Source organism: Bacillus rossius, chromosome 1, assembly GCF_032445375.1.
Source record: "Bacillus rossius redtenbacheri isolate Brsri chromosome 1, Brsri_v3, whole genome shotgun sequence".
NCBI lineage: Eukaryota > Metazoa > Arthropoda > Insecta > Phasmatodea > Bacillidae > Bacillus > Bacillus rossius.
In genome coordinates, this window is record NC_086330.1 from 136,660,539 (window position 1) to 136,681,343 (window position 20,805).

The 20,805-nt window shown below is 35.9% G+C and overlaps 1 protein-coding gene across 1 annotated transcript in view; it reads right to left on the reverse strand.

Moving 5' to 3' along the window:
- LOC134546192 (uncharacterized) overlaps positions 1-20,805 on the reverse strand; it is a 91,816-nt gene that overhangs the window by 53,812 nt on the left and 17,199 nt on the right. The window contains exon 6 of the mRNA XM_063388785.1: positions 11,536-11,742. Coding sequence (XP_063244855.1) covers positions 11,536-11,742 — 207 coding nt within the window. The remainder of the gene's footprint in view (positions 1-11,535; positions 11,743-20,805) is intronic.

Here is a 20,805-nt window from a genome sequence, read left to right on the forward strand (position 1 = left end):
TCATTCGGCGCACTTTTTTGTTGGTAAAAGTATATACAGAAGATCTCACGGCCCAGCTCAAAATTGTGGATGGTACATATGGTAATGAAAGCCTTGCGCTAACGCTGGAATAATAAGTAATGTGTGGACAATCCTTAGTTTGATTCCTATGAAATAAAATTTATAATAAAAATCTGAGTACAGTAGTTAATGTTTAGTTAGTTTTCTTTTTAAGTACTTATTTTTCAAACTTAAATATTTTCTTGTTTATTGCTGAGTAGAACCTTCACTTTTGTATGCTTAATGTAAATAAATTTTTTTCTTTACTGACAATGAAGAAAAAAAATATTAAATTCAAGCATATTTTGCGCAGGCTACTTCAGTCATTCGGCACACTTTTTGGTTGGTAAAAGTATATACAGAAGATATCACGGCCCAGCTTAAAATTATGGATGGTACAAATTGTGAAGAAAGCCTTGGGATAACATTGGAATCATATGTTATGTTCGGACAATCCTTAGTTTGATCCCTATGAATTAAAATTTATAATAAAAATCTGACTGCAGTGGTCCATGTTTAGCTAGTGTTTTTTGAAGAAATTATTTTACAAACTTAAATATTTTCTGGTTAATTGCCGAGTAGAACTTTCAATTTTGTATACTTATTGTAAACCATTTCTTTCTCGATTGAGAATGAAGAAAAAAATTATTTTATTCAAGCCCATTTCGCGCAGGCTACTTCAGTCATTCGGCACACTTTTTTGTTGGTAAAATTATATACAGAAGATCTCACGGCCCAGCTTAAAATTGTGGATGGTAAAAATTGTAAATGATACCTTTAGCTAACATTGGAATCATGTGTTATGTTCGGACAATCCTTAGTTTGATCCCTATGAATTAAAATTTATAATAAAAATCTGACTGCAGTGGTCCATGTTCAATAAGTGTTTTTTTTAGTACTTATTTTTAAAACTAAAATATTTTCTTGTTTATTGCTGAGTAGAACCTTCACTTTCGTATGCTTAATGTTAATAAAATTTTTTCTTGACTGACAATGAAGAAAAAAATATTTTAATTCAAGCATATTTTGCGCAAGCTACTTCAGTCATTCGGCGCACATATTTTTGTTGGTAAAAGTATATACAGAAGATCTCACGGCCCAACTTAAAATTGTGGATGGTACATATGGTAAAGAAAGCCTTGCGCTAACGCAGGAATTTTAAGTAATGTGTGGACAATCCTTAGTTTGATCCCTATAAAATAAAATTTATAATACAAATCTGACTACAGTGATTAAAGTTTAGTTAGTATTTTTTTAAGTACTTATTTTTCAAACTTAAATATTTTCTTTTTTATTGCTGAGTATAACCTTCATTTTTGTATGCTTAATGTAAATAAATTTTTTCTTGACTGACAATGAAGGAAAAAAAAAATTAAATTCAAGCATATTTTGCGAAGGCTACATCAGTCATTCGGCGCACATTTTTGTTGGTAAAAGTATATACAGAAGATCTCACGGCCAAGCTTAAAATTGTGGATGGTACATATTGTAAAGAAAGCCTTGGGTTAACGCTGTAATAATAAGTTATGTGTGGACTATCCTTAGTTTTATCCCTATGAATTAAAATTTATAATAAATATCTGGCTGCAGTAGGCCATGATTTGTTAGTTTTTATTTATGTACTTATTTTTCAAACCGAAATATTTTCTGGTTTAATGCTGAGTAGAACATTCACTTTTGTATTCTTAATGTAAATAAATTTTTTTCTTGACTGACAATGAAGAAAAAAAATTATCAAAATCAAGCATATTTTGCACTGGATACTTCAGTCATTCGGCACACTTTTTGGTTGGTAAAAGTATATACAGAAGATATCACGGCCCAGCTTAAAATTATGGATGGTACAAATTGTAAATGATACTTTTAGCTAACATTAGAATCATGTGTTATGTTCGGACTATTCTTAGTTTGATCCCTATGAATTAAAATTTATAATAAAAATCTGGCTTTAGTGGTTAATGTTTAGTTAGTGTTTTTTAAGTACTTATTTTTCAAACTTAAATATTTTCTGGTTTATTGCTGAGTAGAACATTAATTTTTGTATCCTTAATGTAAATAATTTTTTTTTCTCTTGAGCATGACGGAAAAAATTATAATATTCAAGCACATTTCGCGCAGGCTATTTTAGTCATTCGGCGCCCTTTTTTGTTGGTAAAAGTATATACAGATTATCTCACGGCCCAGCTTAAAATTGTGTATGGTACATATTGTAAAGAAAGCCTTGGGCTAACGCTGGAATAATAAGTAATGTGTGGACAATCCTTAGTTTGATCCCAAGAATTAAAATTTATAATAAAAATCTGGCTGCAGTGTTAATGTTTAGGTAGTGTTTTTTTTAAGTACTTATTTTTCAAACTTATATATTTTCTGGTTTATTGCTGAGTAGAACATTCACATTTGTATGCTTATCGTAAAAAAAAAAATTCTTGACTGACAATGAAGGAAAAAAATTATTAAATTCATGCATATTTTGCGCAGGCTACTTCAGTCATTCGGTGCACTTTTTTGTTGGTAAAAGTATATAGAGAAGATCTCACGGCCCAGCTTAAAATTGTGGATGGTACAAATTGTAAAGAAAGCCTTGGGCTAACCCTGGAACAATAAGTTATGTGTGGACAATCCTTAGTTTGATCCCTATGAATTAAAATTTATAATTAAAATATTGCTGCAGTTGTCCATGTTTAGTTAGTATTTTTGTTTTAAGTAGGTACTTTTTTTAAACTTAAATTTTTCTTGTTTATTGCTGAGTAGAACTTCACTTTTGTATGCTTATTGTAAAACATTTTTTTTTGATTGAGAATGAAGAAAAAATTATTCATATCAAGCACATTTTGCGTCAGCTACTTCAGTCATTCGGCGCACTTTTTTGTTGGTAAAAGTATATACATAAGATCTTACGGCCTAGCTAAAAATTATGGATTTTTACCTATTGTAAATAAAACAATTAGTTAACGCTCGAATTATTTTTAATTTCGGAAAATCCTCTTTTTTATCCCTATGAATTAATAAATACTTATTGTTTTTGTGAGGTTAATATTTAGTATATTTAAAGTACGTTTATTTAAAACAAAATTATTTTCCGGTTAAACAATTTTTTGAACTTTTTTTTACATATTTAAGTTATTTTTATTCATTTCTGATTTTTTTAATTAAAAAAAGTGTGTCTATTATCTTGGGTTTATGTTTTTAATTAGAGGTTTTTAGTGTAAAACCATCATGGAATCCTACAGTATGTATTTTGTTGGTGTTGGTCATATACATATGGAACTTGACCAAGGTTACCGGTACCGGTACCGGCACAGACATTTTAGCTGCGGTTCTCGGTGCCGGTTAAAATGCTGAGAACCGTAGGAACCGAGAACCGAGAACCGGTACCGACCCATCCCTAATACAAATCTTGTTAATACTAAGTGCTAATATTATGGTCCCTTCAGATTTGTAATGATGTTTGACTGTACACCTATCCCTCACTTAGGACGACTAATTTGTTCCTAAAAATGCTCGTGTTATTTGAAATAGCATATTCTGAAGTATTAGTTTCCATAAATAGCAAGGCTAATTTATTTAATGTGTTCCAAAATTGTGTAGGAAAATATACTTTACGCAATATAAATGCATTGAATAACACTCACCTATAAATATGTCACACCATTTATCTTTATATGCCTACCATCACACTTTGTATGACAAATACGACACCGCGTAACGGGAGATACGTGGTTATGTACTTTATCGTCAGTCGACTGGCTGACTTGCCCGCCCGGGCGTGATCTTCAACTCACATTGCGTACCTTTCCAAACCATCCTTTACTGACAGTGAAACTGATATTACTGTCTGGATGATTACATTTTAATTTAACTTGCCATAACTGATGTTTGTACAACAGCCGATAGCGTAGACAGACCTGCGTGCCCATCTCTTCCCCCCTTGTTTGGCTAACTGTATCCCACGGCACATCTGTTGTTTACAGAAATTAAAACAGACTTCGTGGCGTTGTGATTTTTTTTTTTTTGCCTGCCGTGATTTTGTGCTAACTGAAATTCACAGAATGCTATTCAAGACTGGGGCAGTAAAATTCACATTGCGCGAAATGAATCAGCGCAATCTGAAGACGTGCTAAGTGAGGGATAGGTGAACTTAGAATTAGTGATGGGTCAGTACTGGATCTCGGTTGTCTGTTCCGCCCAGCAAAATAACCGGCACGAAAACTGTACATATAATCTCTGTACCACATAAAACTTAACATCCAAGCCGGTGAAAAAAAAAGTAGTCTTAAAGCGAAAATACAGTAGACTTCCTGTAAAATGTCGTAAAACACTGTTGTAGGTGGATATAAATTTCAGGCCACACATGCACATATCTTTAATTTTTCTTTAAGCCTGTGAAAAAAAGGTTCTTAAATCTTGGAAAATTGCTGGAGAGATGTATTGGGGGCAGTCAGACAACATGCACTCTCCATCTTCCTTTCTTTTCCTTCAACCCCTTGTGCTAGCTCCCCCTCCCCAGGCCCAAATGGAACAATACAGCTACCACCAGCAGAATTTTTTGGAACATACACAAAAGTGTTCTTTGTGCCGAGATCCCTACCTTTTTTGGCCCTCATTTTAACTAAAAGCAGACCTATGGAAAAATACAACATCTCACAAAACCTTAAATTATAAACAAACTATCATGATTTAAATGTGTCTACTACTCATGAACTGTAGGTGTTTGCTACCACTTCTTCAGCCCTGCATCAATTTTAACTCAAACAACTTTTCATGTGTTAATATGTTCTTTTAACAGACCTTTGTTAACTTAAGGGTTACATCCATATCCAAAATAATTAGAGTCCCGGAAAATTAGCAATTTAAAATGTATATTTTAGCATTTTGTAGCATTTTATAAAGTGAAATATAGCACTTTGTAGCATTTTGAAAAAACACAATTATACATACACTATATAGTATATATATTTAAAAAAAATTTAAAACATGTCACACATCTAAATATAAGAATACCTACTGATAAATGTTAGATAAACAGTATCCAGGTAAATAACATTTTAAAAAGATGACAAAGAATGAATCATTAAATATAGTTTTTACATAGTATGTTAAATAACTTTAGCATGTCCAACACATCAATGTAAAATTTTTTAAAAAAGGGCACATAATAATAATTATAAATTATAATTAATAATCACTAATCTGACATATTTGACAAGACATGTAAGTAAGACAATGTTTTGTGTAGCAGCAAGTTACATAGTTGACATCTTTCACACATTAAATTTCAGCATATTGCACATTTCAACATTTTCTTCTTTTAAATGTGTTCTGCGATCACTCAAAACAACATTGTATGAGCTTAAACACCTCTCTGCATCAACACTGCTCACAGGTGCCCAGATGTTTTGAGGGCAGCTGCTCCAAACTCTGGTTTTGTGAGAGAAACTGCAAGAAGAATTTGAGGCATGTCAATGTGGTTTCCTTCCCGCACATGTTCTTTCAACTGTTTGTGGAAGTACAGATAACCATCCACAAACTGATCACTGCTGATCTTTGAAAATGGCGGGAGCTTATTCTTGCAAACAACCAACTTACTACAGTTCACTTCTACTTGTTGAGCTGCTTTGGCAGGGTTGAACAGTTCACCTGCTGTTGCATAGAAGTTGTTTGCTGGAGATGGAGCCATATGTGATGTTAGTTTCATAGCACTTTTCGTACAACAGTTGGATATAGCAGACTTGATGCTTGCTTTGACTGTATCACCCTTTACTCCTTCCAACATTTGCTGTGTCTGTGATGGCAACACACCATGTCCATTACCATACCTTTTAAGTTGATCAGAAAGCTGCAAGAGTTTATCCCACAGCAAATGAGCAAAGGGATAATGTCCACCTTCCAAAACTTTAATTAGCCCAGCTATTTTTTTGCATGCCTCACTCACGAATTTGCACTTGATGTTAAGTACAGAAAACTGGCCTCCAGACAACTTCTGGCACACCAACTTTACACTGGCATTCTGAGGTTCCCACTGGTTCAAGAACTGAAGAAGTGGTTCAATGTACTCAGATAAATATATTACAGCCATAAACCAAGAATTCCAACTTGTTACCACTGGGCTTGGGAAAAGCTTTGCAGTCAGTTCTGGGTAGTTTTCTTGTAAGAATAAAATGTATGCACTCTTAATTTTCCTACCATGTAGAAATGCCATCTTCACATCAACAACCAGAGAATTCACATCACTAAACTTGCACATGAAAACATCACCCACGAGGTTGACCTTATGTACCCAACACTGGAAGTGAATAGTGTGGTCACCTAAAACTACCTATCTGTAGGGCTGCAAAACAGGTACTCATGTACCTCGCCGAATCTGACACAAGACCTAGAACATTTTCAAAGCCTACACCATACTGGTTTAATGATTCCAGTATTGCCTGACTGCACGTGGTGCCGTTTGCTGAGTCAAGAAAGCAACACATGGCCAAGTACACATGCTGATCTACGGCAGAGTTGTTGGTACGAAAAAGTATAACAAAAACACAACGCCCACGACTGTCCGAAGTTTCATCGGCAACAACATATATGTCCTTTCCTGAAATCAATTGCTTAAGTCGTTCTTTTTCTGCAGCACCTACTTTGCACATTTACTCCCTTCTGAGAGTGTCTGCCCCAGGCAAATCGCCAGAACCTTCTACATACTTTTCCAAATAATTTCGAACTACATGGTGGTCCATTTATTCTAATGACATGTTTCCTGCATACACATCTTCACCGTATCTTCAACAAAGACACTCTTCTGAATCTTCGCACGTATTTTGTTTTCAAATATTCCAAGGACTGTTGCTTGGCGCTTGGACGTCTCTCCTTTTTCCGCTATCAGTTTTTCTTGTTCAAGTTTTCTTTTAACATGCATACTGGATTTAACATGTTTGTCCAGACCGTCTTTTTTTTCCCATTCCAGACGTTTATTACAAACACCACACATTAATATTGTACTGTCACTGACATAAAATTTTTCATGTTTTAATGCATTAGCACGATCGTGAGTTGAAACTTTGCCACGTGGCATCGTTTTGATTAAATTTAATTAGGGATACACCACGTTTAACTTGTGGAACACAATTTGCAAAGAAAACTCTGCACCGGAACTACCCGTATAACCTTTCCCCATGAGACACGTGAGGGGTTTTGCTGGTGTGAACAGACTGTACCAGTTGACCATAGCGACTTCCTCTTGCTCACACACACACACACACAGGCAGGCTGTGCTCACACTATCTCTCTCTCCTCTTCTTTCTAATAATCTCTTACGCACACAAACACACCTGCTGTCTCGGCCGACTCAGCTTGCTTGTTCCCTCTATATCTCTTCACCATTCTTACCGCTTACGAACACACCTACACACACTTGGCTTGCTGGCTGGCTACCGCCGGACCATCCGCAGGTATATTGCATCTGTAGCACTCGCCCTGTACTGCTTGGAAACACTTTAAAAACAAAGAAGCTTTCTTTACATGCAGTATTGCCATCTTCAACAGTGTTTGGAAGATTTATGTGCATTCACGGCAGTACAGTGGAACCTCGCTACTACGAGAGCTGACAATGGCGAGAAAAATCCTCATAACTACGAGTACTCGTAATAACCAAATATACAGTAGAATCTCAGTACTAAGTACTTACAGGGACCTCCAGTTTTTATACTTAGTACTGAAAAATACATACATATAATCACTTCAAATAAAAAATTACAAAATGAATCAAAAATAGCATTATTATAACACACTGCATTAATATTGATGACTTAGTACAGAAAAATACATACATATTATCACTTTTAAAGAAAAAAAAACATAATTATAACACATGGCATTAACATTTATGACTAAGTACTGATAAATACATACATATTATCACTTCAAAGAAAAAAAATCATAAAATTAATCAAAAATAGTTATAACAACACATGGCATTAACATTGGCGAATACATTACATCAGTTTCTGCAAAACAAAAGTTCATTTATTTTTTAAAAAATTTTGTTATTTCAGTTTGTTTTTGATTTTTAATGATGCTCTGTTGAACAAAATGTTCTATGTTGTGCAAAGATTTCCTGATCTCTTCTGGGACCTTTTCATGTTTAGAGATAAATTTGTTTAGTTTTTCTACACTCAGAACAGCTTCCGTTGCAGTCACAGGTAGCTCTTCACAGTCAGAATCATCATCTGATTCAGCTTTTGATGACTGTGATTGAATGACTTCACTGATGATATCACTGTCGGTCAACCCTGGTGTTGTTTCTATTTCGTTATCAGCAGAGGCATAGTCTGTGAATGATACAGCATCAAACTGCATGGAGGCTGATACTTCCTGCCATACTTGGGGGTCAATATCATTGGTTTCACATGTTTGTGCTGCAGCTGCAGTCTGGCTTGCATCCTGGTCTGATGATGTTGCAGTGATCTCATCAGCATTACAGTTTACAATGCCAGACTTCCTCCAGCAGTTAGCAATTGTCTCTTTCTGGACATTCCACCAGCCACCGGTGATTATCTCAATAGCCTGACGAACATTGATGTTGGTGGGCAATTTCAATCTCAAATTGATGAGCAGCCTTTCGACCAGGCGTTTTCGAAAATTGACCTTGGCATTTTGAATAATGCCTTGGTCAAGTGGCTGCAACTGAGAAGTGCAGTTTGGAGGCAAAAACATAATTTTGATGTTTTCCAATCTAACATCAACACTGTGTGCTGCGCAGTTGTCAATCAACAAAAGAATTTTTCTTCCTTCTTTTTGCATCTCTTTATCGGTTTTAACCAACCAATTGGAGAAAAGTTCTCTTGTCATCCATGCACGAGTGTTATTTGCATAATCTGCAGGAAGACAAGAAACTCCCTTGAAGCACCTGGGATTCTTGTGTTTGCCAATGATTAGGGGCCGCAGTTTTTTTGTGCCAGTGGCATTGCAACAGAACAAGACAGACAACCTTTCCTTTGCTTTTTTTCCTCCAGTGCACTTCTCACCTTTATACGCCATTGTTCTGTTTGGCAAAAGCTTGTAAAAAAAAGCAGTTTCATCAGCGTTGAAAATATCATCCATTGAGTAAGACTTAAAAATTATTTCCAGCTTTTCTTCCTTCCACTGGTTTGCCGCCTCTGTGTCTGCATCCTTATCCTCCCCACACACAACTTTCCATGATATGCCATGTCGTTCCCGGAAGCGATGCAACCACCCTGAACTGGCTTGGAAGTCCGTTATGTCCATAAGCAAAGCAAATTGCTTTGCTTTTGCTTGTAGCATGGGACCATTTACTGGAACATTTTTTGAACGAGTTTCTTTCAACCATTTGTTCAAAGCTTCTTCTAGACCTTGGTGATCTCCGGAACGAAGCCTTTTGCGGTCACAATCAAACAAAGATTCGTCGTACATTTTTTCAATTTTTGCACGGTCTTTCACAATTGTACTTACAGTCATCGCCGCAACGCCGTATGACTTCGCAACTTCAACCTGCTTTTTACCTTTATCCAGTTCTTTAAGCATTTCCACTTTTTCTTTAAGCGTGAATTGTTTTCTTTTTCTTTTATTTCCAGATTCACTCATTGTAGCACTAACACGTGGCGTCTAAAAACAGTAACATGAAAATGAATTCCAAACAACACTCAACAGTAATCACGGCACGGATTTAACCATACGTACATTAGCGGGACACTTTCCACTGAATTAAATACACTTTTACCTCGCGCTTTGTGTTTCGATGTATCGAATGCCGATGTGTTGTATACATTACGTGTTGCGTACGTATGTATATTCATCTATGGTACAGGCGCACAAACGTTTGTTTTGATTATTTTTAGAGGTTATATTTTACGGTGCGGTGGTGTAAGTGGTTTCTGTTTATTCTTTCGATCACATTCGCTATTTAGCTCGACGTTTGTTTACTATTTTATGTAAGTTTTGTGGCAGCAGTGCCAAGCTGCCAGTGAAAATTATACGTTATAGTGAACATTAAGATACTTTAAACTGAAACAATTTTGCATTGTAAACATACACTTTTTGGCGGGGATTTGAAAAAAATACGTTAAAGTGAAAAATACGTTAAAGTGAGGTACGTTGTACCGGTATTCCACTGTATAAGATTTAAGTCAAAGTTAAAATCCTGAACATTCCCAGAATGTCTTAATGTCGCACAATATCTTGGAAACGGTACCTCGTAGTAAAAAACGCATAGAATAAAAGTTGTAGCAAATTAAATTTCTAATATAAAAGGTCTCTGTGATTTTTTTTGTATCTGCAACAGTTTTTGTTTTAATCGCGAATGAAATAGTCTTACTTATGACCGCGCTCCGAGACGCAGCAAAAAAAAAAAGCTGTCACTGTCGCCTTGTTTGTTCAGGGAGGGGAGGTAAGTGGAGAGGAGAAAGGAAAACACCGGAGGGTTGGAAAGAGGAGGGGAAGGGAAGGGCATCTGCCATCTTCCTTGTTCATTTGTAGAGAGGGGGAGAAAGTCACAGACACACGCATGCACGCACGCACACACCCTCAGACCCAGCAACACACACAAAGGCGCTTATCAGTCCGTGTTAAAACTACGTGAATGTTTTCTTTTTCCCCTAACAGCAGGTGTTTTTCCTTGTTTGAAGATGTCATTTAAATCACTCTAGCCAATTTAATTTATTTGGTTATTACGAGTACTCGTAGTTATGAGGATTTACGTAGTCCAATCGACAGTGCATTACAAAACTGTCGTAACTTCGAAGGTCTCGTAGTATCGCGTACTCGTAATTATGAGGTTCCACTGTATTAGCATTTATCGCAGAAAAACTAATATTTAGCATTTTATCGCATTTATTGAGTCATTTTGCATGTTATCACGGTTATTTTTCATTTGCGAATTTTCCGGGACTCTAAAAATAATATATAGTTTGCAATTGTATTGGTGTGCTGCTACTGTTGTTAATAGTTTTTATTATTTATTTATTTTTTATACATACTTAATATCTTGTAAACAGATATTAAATTTTTCTGAAGAAATTTTTTGTGCCTAAAAAAAAATTGCATGTATTACTAAATTTTGTTCCACTCTAGGATGTAAGTTCTATTCTACTGAAGCCATCTAGCGAACATGCCGCACCTATGCTACTGAGGGGCTAGGTAACTTATTTGTGGTGGAATTATGGTGAAATGGGGTACCCTGAAGTCATATTGAACAAATAAACACATAATTTATAAGGACATTCTGTATCATTGATGTAACTGGAAATTTTTTGGTGGTTAACCCAGAACCTGGAAGAGATTTTTAAGAACCAGGAACTGAACAGAGAACCAGAAGAAAGAAAAAAAAAGAAAAGAACTGCCACATCAGGACATAGAATGTACAATACTGATACTGTTTTGTAGATTTTGTTGGGTTTTCTACGTTTTTGAGACACCTCTTCAGATCCATGAGCTTTCCCAGTTTTCCAGATTTTCCCTGTCTGCAGAAAGCCTGACATTGCCGGCGCGACTCACTGTGGGGGATCTTGAACACTTCTTCCAGCTCCTGGCACACGGGGTTGATGACAATCAGGAACGCCAGCACCAAGTGCACCGCCATCAGAATGTTGGCTGCCACGACCAGGCTGGTCCTGTTCAGGCTGAGGATGATGTTCACGTCCACGCCATCACCAAACACAAAGTAGCCCCCGATGGTGACTGGCAGGTATAGCATCAAGATCACTACAACCAAGATAATAGCAAACCAGAAATATGAGGTGGCAACTTCAAAATAGGTGGTGTAAAAATTATAAAATGTGGGGCCAAGAACAGTTAAATTAATTAACACACAGTCAATATACAAGTATAAATAAAGCCTGAAGCAACCCATTTTGATTCTATTATTTAAATGGGTCACACCAATACGTAATCATCCCACAATTATTGTTTAAAAATCATGTAAACTTGTTTCCTTAATCCATCATTGGTACCCTGTTACAATGTAACACTGCTGGTCGCACGTGAGAATTTTTCTCACATTTGCTTCTTTCGTAATAAAAATACATCTGAGTAAATAAAAGAATACTTATATTTTTCTGTATAAGTCGTGCCAAAAATTATTTTAATATTACATTTACATAAAAATAACAGTTTAAAACAACAAAATAGGTATTTAAATTTAATTAATTTCCTGTTCAATCTTTGAAAAAAAAAAATGTGTTGTATTAAGGCTGAAAACAAAACTTTATTAAACAAAATGATTAAGAGTCTTCTGTACCACCAAGTGAACATACTTTATTATTGTTCTTGAAATAAAATGTTTTTAAAAACACTGGGAAGAGATAGGAGGCTGAGATTTTCAGGGAGTATAAAGGAAGAACGTCCACTTGTCGGTATGTAATCAAAATATAAGAAATGTTCATAAAATTTAACAGAAAAATTATTTTATTTGCCATAATTGACTACATTACTGCATTCAGAGCATTGCTCCAAGCAAGGATATATTTACACCCAAAAATAGAGTATTTTTTGCTTAATTAAATGGTGTATTAAAAACATACTGTCGCCGCTGAAAATCACACGGAATTCTCTCGCAACGAAACTTTATTTTCGCTTTTCTGGCCCTGCAGAATGGCCCTCCCTGGCGGGGCTCGGAGCGTGGTCATGTCACGCGCAGCAGGCCTGCTTCCTAGGCCAGGGAAGGGGGGAACATTCCTGTGGAGGGGTGGCAGCGAAGGCTGGGCCGGTGGTCTGGGGGTTGAGGGGAGGAAGCGACAGGTAGCGGAATGTGCGAAGGAGAAGTGGACGGAGCCTATTTCCCTGTCCGGCCGAGTTAGTTGATAGTGTTTGGTTTGTGAGTAACCCGCACGTGGCGGAAAATGTCTGATATTCACGTATTTTTTTAAAAAATTTTTATTTAATCCTCTTCAAGCATGGAAGGCAAACCCGACTGGAGAAGTGGTAAAAAGGCGCATCTTCACCTGTGTGCATCTCGGAAGAAAAGAAAAGCTACTTCCCTTGATGCATACAGAAGTGAAAGGTAAGCTAAAAAATGACTGAGATATAAAACAAATAATTTTTCTTAGTTGGCCATCTATTATGAGCAGGGACTGGAAAGTTACTTTTAAAAAGTAACTCAGTTACAGTTACAAATACTCCATTGTAAATGTAACCCTGTTACAACTACAAGTTACACTACTGAAAATAAACCAGTTACAGTTATGAGAAAAGTAACTGTAAGTTACTTTAACAGTTACTTTGTGAAAAACTAAAAATGTGATACGTAATATTGTTATAATTAATTAAAAGCTAATAAAACATATTGTGGTTAGTAAAGATATATGTTTATTTAAACTGAAATTTTTTAAATAGGTCTTAAATTACATTGAGTTATTAGTTCACACTACAAAATTGTTCGCAGCACCACACAACAAGCATTTCACAATAAGGTTATTTTTATCACTCGACCGAACTTCGAAAAAATTACAATATGAAGGCCACGGCAACGAAAATTCTGGACTGCTTTCTCGGCTTCTCGCATCATTAGATTCTGTTATTGCTTTTGCGCATGTGCACAGGTAGGTTAATTAATTAAACAGCACAGCAGTAAACCCGCATGCCGCAAATATTAAAGAAATGACAATCAAAATACGAGCGCAGGCTAGCCAACAGTAGTTTTACAAGTACAAGCAATACCATCGTAAATAGTCGGGATTTTCGTTCTGGGATTGAAAAAATCAACAAATCGTTTGTTCAATAAGAAATACATTTTAAAAATGTAACGCAAGAAGTAACGACAATCATCGTTACTTTAAGGCAGAAAAATGTAATTCAGTTACAGTTACTGAAAACTAAATGTAATTCAGTTACAGTTACTGAAAACTTAATATATTGAGTTACCACGATCGTTACCATAAAAAGTAACTGTTACAAATAACGTCGTTACTAGTAGCGCGTTACTTCCAGTCCCTGATTATGAGTCTATAAATGTCAAAGTCAGTGTCAAGGTAACAGTATCTTGATAACAATTTTTCATGTCATAAATGTTTTTCCTAAAGGCCTGGGTACATTTGTAACAGCACACGTACAGCAAACAAAAATGGAATTTTAATGTGCCAAACAAATAGCAGCTGCTACATTGGTAAGAAAGTGCAGGCACAGAAAAACAGCACACAAATGGCGCACAGAAAGTAGTAGGACTGCTAAATTTTCACCATGTTTTGCACCGAATTTTGGTACGCCATCAATCAGCATACAATACACACATTTTGATCTATTATGCCGCAGAAGAACACTAATGATAGCAAGACTTCCAGCTTCACAGAAGACCTAATGGAAACAAGTCACAGTTTTGAGCCTGCACGTGAACAGACACTTGAAGGAGATCGTAATTTAGACATACAGTATATTCTAAGAAAGATGACAGAACTTGGACAACATAATCCTGCTTTCAGATGCTCACTTAACAATTAACAGTTCATTAAAGAAATACATCATGGTCTTCAGTCTGTTTTGTTTTTTGAGTGCAACATCTGAAATGGAAAATTTTCAATGCCTACCCAAGATCCAATAATTGCATCAACACACATGGATGTAAATTTCAGAGCTGTTGCTGGAATAATGAGTGTGGGAGGAGGATTTTCTCATTTAGAAGAAATATGTGCTAGAATAGGTATTCCCTGTATGTCTTCAAAAACATATTCTAACATACATAACAATATTAAATAAATAAATAAAATAAAAATAAAAGTTTGTGATGAGTGGGAGAAAGCTGCCATGGATAACATGAAGGATGCAGTGAAGAAAGAATCTGAACTAGCCGTAAAAAGAGGAGATGTTGATGAAAATGGTATTTCTCTTTTGACTGTTGTTGCTGATGACCGTTGGTCAAAACGATCCTACCAAACTCAATATAATGCTCTTTCCGGCGTGGCAGCAATAGTAGGATTCCATACCAAAACATTTTTGTTTATGTCCGTAAGAAACAAATTTTGTTTCGTTTGTGCTCGAGTTTCGAATCAAAACAAAATTCCTGTGCATACTTGTTATAAAAATTGGACTGGAAGCTCTAGCAGCATGGAGGCTAATATTATTGTTGAAGGTTTTCAACACAGTGAAGCAGTTTAAAATGTAAAATATAGCAAAATTATTTCCCATGGTGACAGTGGCTGTTGTAAGAAAATCTTGGAAGCACGACCATACAAGGATACAACAGTTGAAAAGATTGAGTGCCGAAATCATCTTTTACGTAACTACTGTACTAAACTGAGAAATTTTTCAGAACAAAGACGAATAGGATCTCCAGCTCTAAGGAATCTGCTATCTCAAAAAATATTGAAGTTGCGAAGGGCTGTAACAGTGGCTGTCAAACATCGAAAGAAAGAAGAAGTAATCACTGCCAGAAAAATAGCATATCTTCATGATAATATTTTGAATGGCCCCAGCCATGTATTCGGAGAGCACAAAAAATGTTCGGACCTGCAGTATTTTTGTTCCGGTCCTAAGGATGAAGAAAGAAATCTTGTGCTGGAACTTACAAGTTGTGGGTTTATAAAATCTCATAATTAAAACTGTTCAATATTTGGCCCAGAATTCACAAAGCTTAATACACAACGTTGACAGCAATGTTGTAGAACAGTTCAACTCAATCACTGCAAAATTCGTTGGTGGCAAATGGATCAACTATGCTCTAAAGAGATCTTAACAAGCACGATGCTCTGCTGCAGTTGTTTCACACAACACCAGGAAACCTCACTATGTACTCCATAAGGCATTGTGTGATGGCTTCAGTCCAAACAAATTTGTGAAGAGACTAGAAATTTCTCGGTCAAAAAAAAGAGACAAATCAGCAGTAAAACGAAAGAGCACCAAGCGGGCTCTTATTTTAAAAAAAAATCACACATCAAAAACATTCTAGTCTAGGAGTTACTGACTATGGCCCGAACTACGAAATACCTGATATGACTCCTGCAGATTTTCTTTTACAAAAAGAAAATCTGTTAAGTCATTAGAAAAGACAGATGAGGAGCGCTAATAAATAGAGAGAGGGACACTTCTTCAGGCCGGCAGCGGCGAATGGCTGGAACGTACGCGCAAAATGCTCAAAGCTTCCAAATTTGGCAGAATATGTCATCGGCGAGCTAGCACAAGCTGCAAAAATTTGGTCAAAAGTATCATATATTAACTCGATATTCTCAATATCCCAGCACCTGCATGCGGCAGAAATAATGAATCAGTTGCTATTCAGCAACTCGAAAAACAAGAGAATATTATCATACGACCCTTTGGTCTCTTTATAGACAAGCATTTACCATATCTTGGAGCAACTCCAGATGGCTGGGTCGGGGAACATGGTCTGGTTGAAATCAAATGTCCTTTATCTGTGGAAGGCATTAAATTTAGCAAAGCGTAAACTTAGTTATCTTAGTTATCTTGAATGTAACAGTGACAAAAGTAAAATTACTGGCCTGAATAAAAATCATGAATATTATTATCAAATCCAGGAGCAATTGCATGTAATCAACCGAGAATTTTGTCTTTTGGCTATCTGGAATTCTAAAGAACACCCCATCAAGGTTATAAAAATCCACAGAGACGACACTTTCCGGAAAGATAAATTGAAAATAAACTAGTACAGTTTTATAATGAATGCAAAGAACCTGAACTTATTGACCCTCGCTACACCAGAATTATGGAGATAAGAGATGTAAAGTAAGTAAAACGAAGAAGTACCTAATAATCACCAGTGTAAAGATAAATTGTTAACCACTGTAACTTTTTAACATGTTATAACCAATATACGAGTGTACATAATTTTAAAACAAATGTATGTGAATTTTATATAGGCTAAATGTTACTTTTACTATTATTCTTGAAAGTGAATAATAAGTAGTAGCAATAATTGATTAATATATACATAGATGTATGAGAATCTATTGAACATGCAAGTATTTAAATTGTTTTCAGTAATTAATTTTTACTTTGAGGTTTTGTATAAGTGGGTTGTTTAAGACCTAGTGTGGTGACCCGGAGTCGCTGATCAACTCCTGATACATGTACCAGGGAATATGACATAATTATAATTGATGTTTATTGTAATACTATATATGTAATGTGGATAAATAATTAGATAACATATTGTATATTAAAACGCAGCTTATAGTTAAAAAGCCACGCGCAGTAGGCTGGATGATGCGCCTAGAATGTTTGTGATAATTTAATCATAGTGTACTAAGGTCTGACGTCAAGGAACCACGCAGTGGCAGCCATGTCAATAAACATGTATACTTGTTCGTTGCCCTGTGTAAACAAACGCATGAGTCTACTGCGTGCTCGTGGAAATATGGAAGCTTCGAGGGAAGGCAAGCCTCGTGACCAAGAACTGCCCGATGGACTTGGGGGAAGAGGAAATCTGTGGTAGAAGGCAAGACAAGAGAAGGCTGGAGGACACTCTGGGTGTGGGACTGAGTGGCGTCGGACGTACCACCTAATTCTTCTGTAATCTGTTTAGTAGAAAACGTATATGGAGTTAGAGTAGAGATGTGCTTAATAAAAGATTGTCTTCAAGTTGATGTCTGCAGTTACTTCTCTGGGGTACCTATCCCTTAAACTTGGCAATGATACACGTCCGCTCAGTGTATGAATACTCCATGGTCCGGCTGCAACTTCTAGGTTGTCCACAGGGCAGCCGGACACTACACTAGCTCATTAAGTCGTACCCTATTTTCAAATTTTGTCAACACTTGTCATTAATCTTGCTATTTCCTATAGGTCTATTAAGTAGAATTAACGTGTTCGTGATAGTAGGTTGGAAAGGTAATACATTACATGAAGAACAGTTGTCTGCGTAGTGTATTAGATTTTAATTTATCATAATAACATTGCCACATTGATCCAACATAGTTTTCGTGGCTAATAAATTAGAGGTTCTTTATTAACGTTGTAGTGGGAAAACACAATTTCCGTACCTATATTTATCACGTTCGGCATTATCTTAAAGAATTCTGTTAAATTTTGTGTCCGAGATGAGTATTATAAATTTATTTGTCCGTTACCGAGGTTAGATGTTTACACACCTCTGGCAAGTACTGAAAGATTTGCTTTCATTTTTTCCCCCTTTTAAAATAGGTATTTTTACACTCATGGAGAGAGCATTTCACAAGTTAATTCTATCATTTATTTCAAAGTTCTAAATATATTGTCATAAGTGAAAATGTTTATTATATTCTTAACTCATACATTACACATTAATATTGTGTGTCTTTGATGGAATTTGATTGTATTTAGAAATTTAGAATGATCATATAGCGATAGCCTATCTATAATGTATTTGTTTACAGTTGTGTTTGAATACAATTTAACTATTATTTTTTAATTAATGCAATGCTTTTTTTTCAGCTTTTATAGTGTATTATTAATTAACAAATGCAAATATATACAAAAATGTAAGAGATGTTCATACAATTTTATTGAAAATATCCTTTGCTATTTTTCGTTTTGGTAAATAAAAATATTTAAACATATATAAAGGCTTTTTTTTTTATCTCTATTTGTGTTAAATACACCACCCACAAGAAAAAATCCGTAGCTAGTTGGACGCATGCCGACACTCGGGTGCGAGGGTGTGGTTTTCAGAATACTCTGACACCACGCACACTACGATGTCTGAAGGAAGGGGGAAGGGGGAAATTAAGATTCAGGTCTACAATAAAAACAGATATAAAATGGTTTAAAAATATGTGTATGTCAATGACCTTGTATTCCGAAGGATTCGAAATTGATTCCTGGTCTGGTAATTCTAATTTAGGTTTTGTTGACAGCCCTAAAAATATGATTATAGTAGATATTTGTACATTTTAGCAAGTTTGAATTCTTTCTGAAAAACTTTGTTGAATAAGTCTTCATAAAAACAATACTACAGCTCATAGATAACATTGTTTGTATGAAAATAACCATAAATAATTTCATTTATGAATATGTTATAGTTCCCATTCTTTGCCTAGGAACATATTAAATTGCAGGCATGATACTGGGCGTGATGCCTTCAAAGACATTAACTTCCATATAAGAGTTATTCAGACAGGTAAGAGCCGGCTGCAAGCGAGTGTCGCCGAGGCCTGTGGACGAGCGCTCCCAGCGCAGCGCGCAAGATCATTCCTCCACGGCTAAGGAATGCACAGTGAAGGAAAGGAGGGGTGGAAACCCTGAGACTCTCCCCACCCCGGCAGCCGGCCGCACATACGTCACGGTCGCGTCTGCTCGTCTGACTCCACCCCCAGCTGTAAACACGCCTCCCAGAGGGCAGAAACAATTGGCCGGCTCGGCTCATCGCTGTGAGGGATCCGCTCCATAAGAGTCTTAAGTATTAGTATAACTGAGTTTTTTAATCACACTGAATATTTATCTTGATATGTTGGCTCAGTGCAAGTAGGAATTTCTAAACAGATGGTTGGCTCACATGTTGAGCACACTTTCGTAGTTTTCGATTTTTTTGCAAAAACAAAACAACATATCTCATTTTCAGGAAATACGTTCCAGCATGACTGCACAAAAAATATAAATAAACTTAACCTACAGTGTCACCTACAATGATAACATTCACAATCATTTTCTTTGATTTCACAAACGCGAATGTTCCCGCGATGAGAAAAGATCTTGCATACTATGAATGCCACTACACAGAGAACTAACTGTCTAAAGGTCAAAATTGCATCCTTCTTCACAACCAATTTCGGTGCTGGTCAATGAAAGTTGAAAACTCAGCTAGATGAAAGGACAATGCTGCTCAGACTCTTCTTCAAAAATAAAACCATATTATTTTTTAGTATGAGAGAAACGACCAATGACGTGTTAACTAATCACTGAGTACTGAATTTTACTATTGCTTTGCAAGAACACATTTAATAATTTACCATTGTACCATAACATGACAACAAGCAACAACCTTACACAAAAAATCAAAACAATGCCATATTATGCAAGGCAATGTCTTTGTTTGTTTGATAGGGTTTTATGTCCCAAGGTAAGTACAGAGGCCCCAGGGAATTATCAAGGGGTCAGAACCACCCGGGAACCTATTTTTGACTCATAAATTTAAGCCAGGCCAAAGTGTTGGGATCAAACCCAAAAGCCATGCCACACAAGCAAAATACATTAGCACAAGTTTTTCTAATTTCACTTTAAGCCAATGAATACACATGTGAAAGTAATGGTTCGTGAAGCTTTGAAAATTGCCAGTGAGGGCCAGCACGCAGTCAACCCCTTCCACTAGCCACCCCGATGGGAAGATAACACAAGCAGGAAGTGTCCCAAAGTAAACAAAATTGTTCTTTGTGCCTGTGATCCTAACCCCTTTTTTTGTACATTTTCAAGAGGAAATAGATGATCATTTCAACTAAAAGTATACCTTTGCAAAATTAACACTGGCTCAATATACTTTTAAAACATATCTTAAAAATTAACCACAAAGATTTAAAGTTGTATAATACTAATTACCTGTAGAATTTGCTACTACTTTTGTAGCCATACATTTATAACTCAACGAAGAAATCATGTATTAATAAACTCTTTTACCAGACCTCTATTAACTTAGGGTTACAACCCTTACCCATTCACATTATAATACATATGTAAATGCTATTTCTTCGGTGTGTTGCTCTTTCCTATTATTTATTTTTTATAATTTTAATTTACCTTATCTCTTGAAAGCGCACATTAAAATTTTTCTTAAGCTATCTCATAATGCTGTGCCTACATTCAATACAACCCAGATAAAAAAAAAAGTTATGTATTACACTAGATATTGCT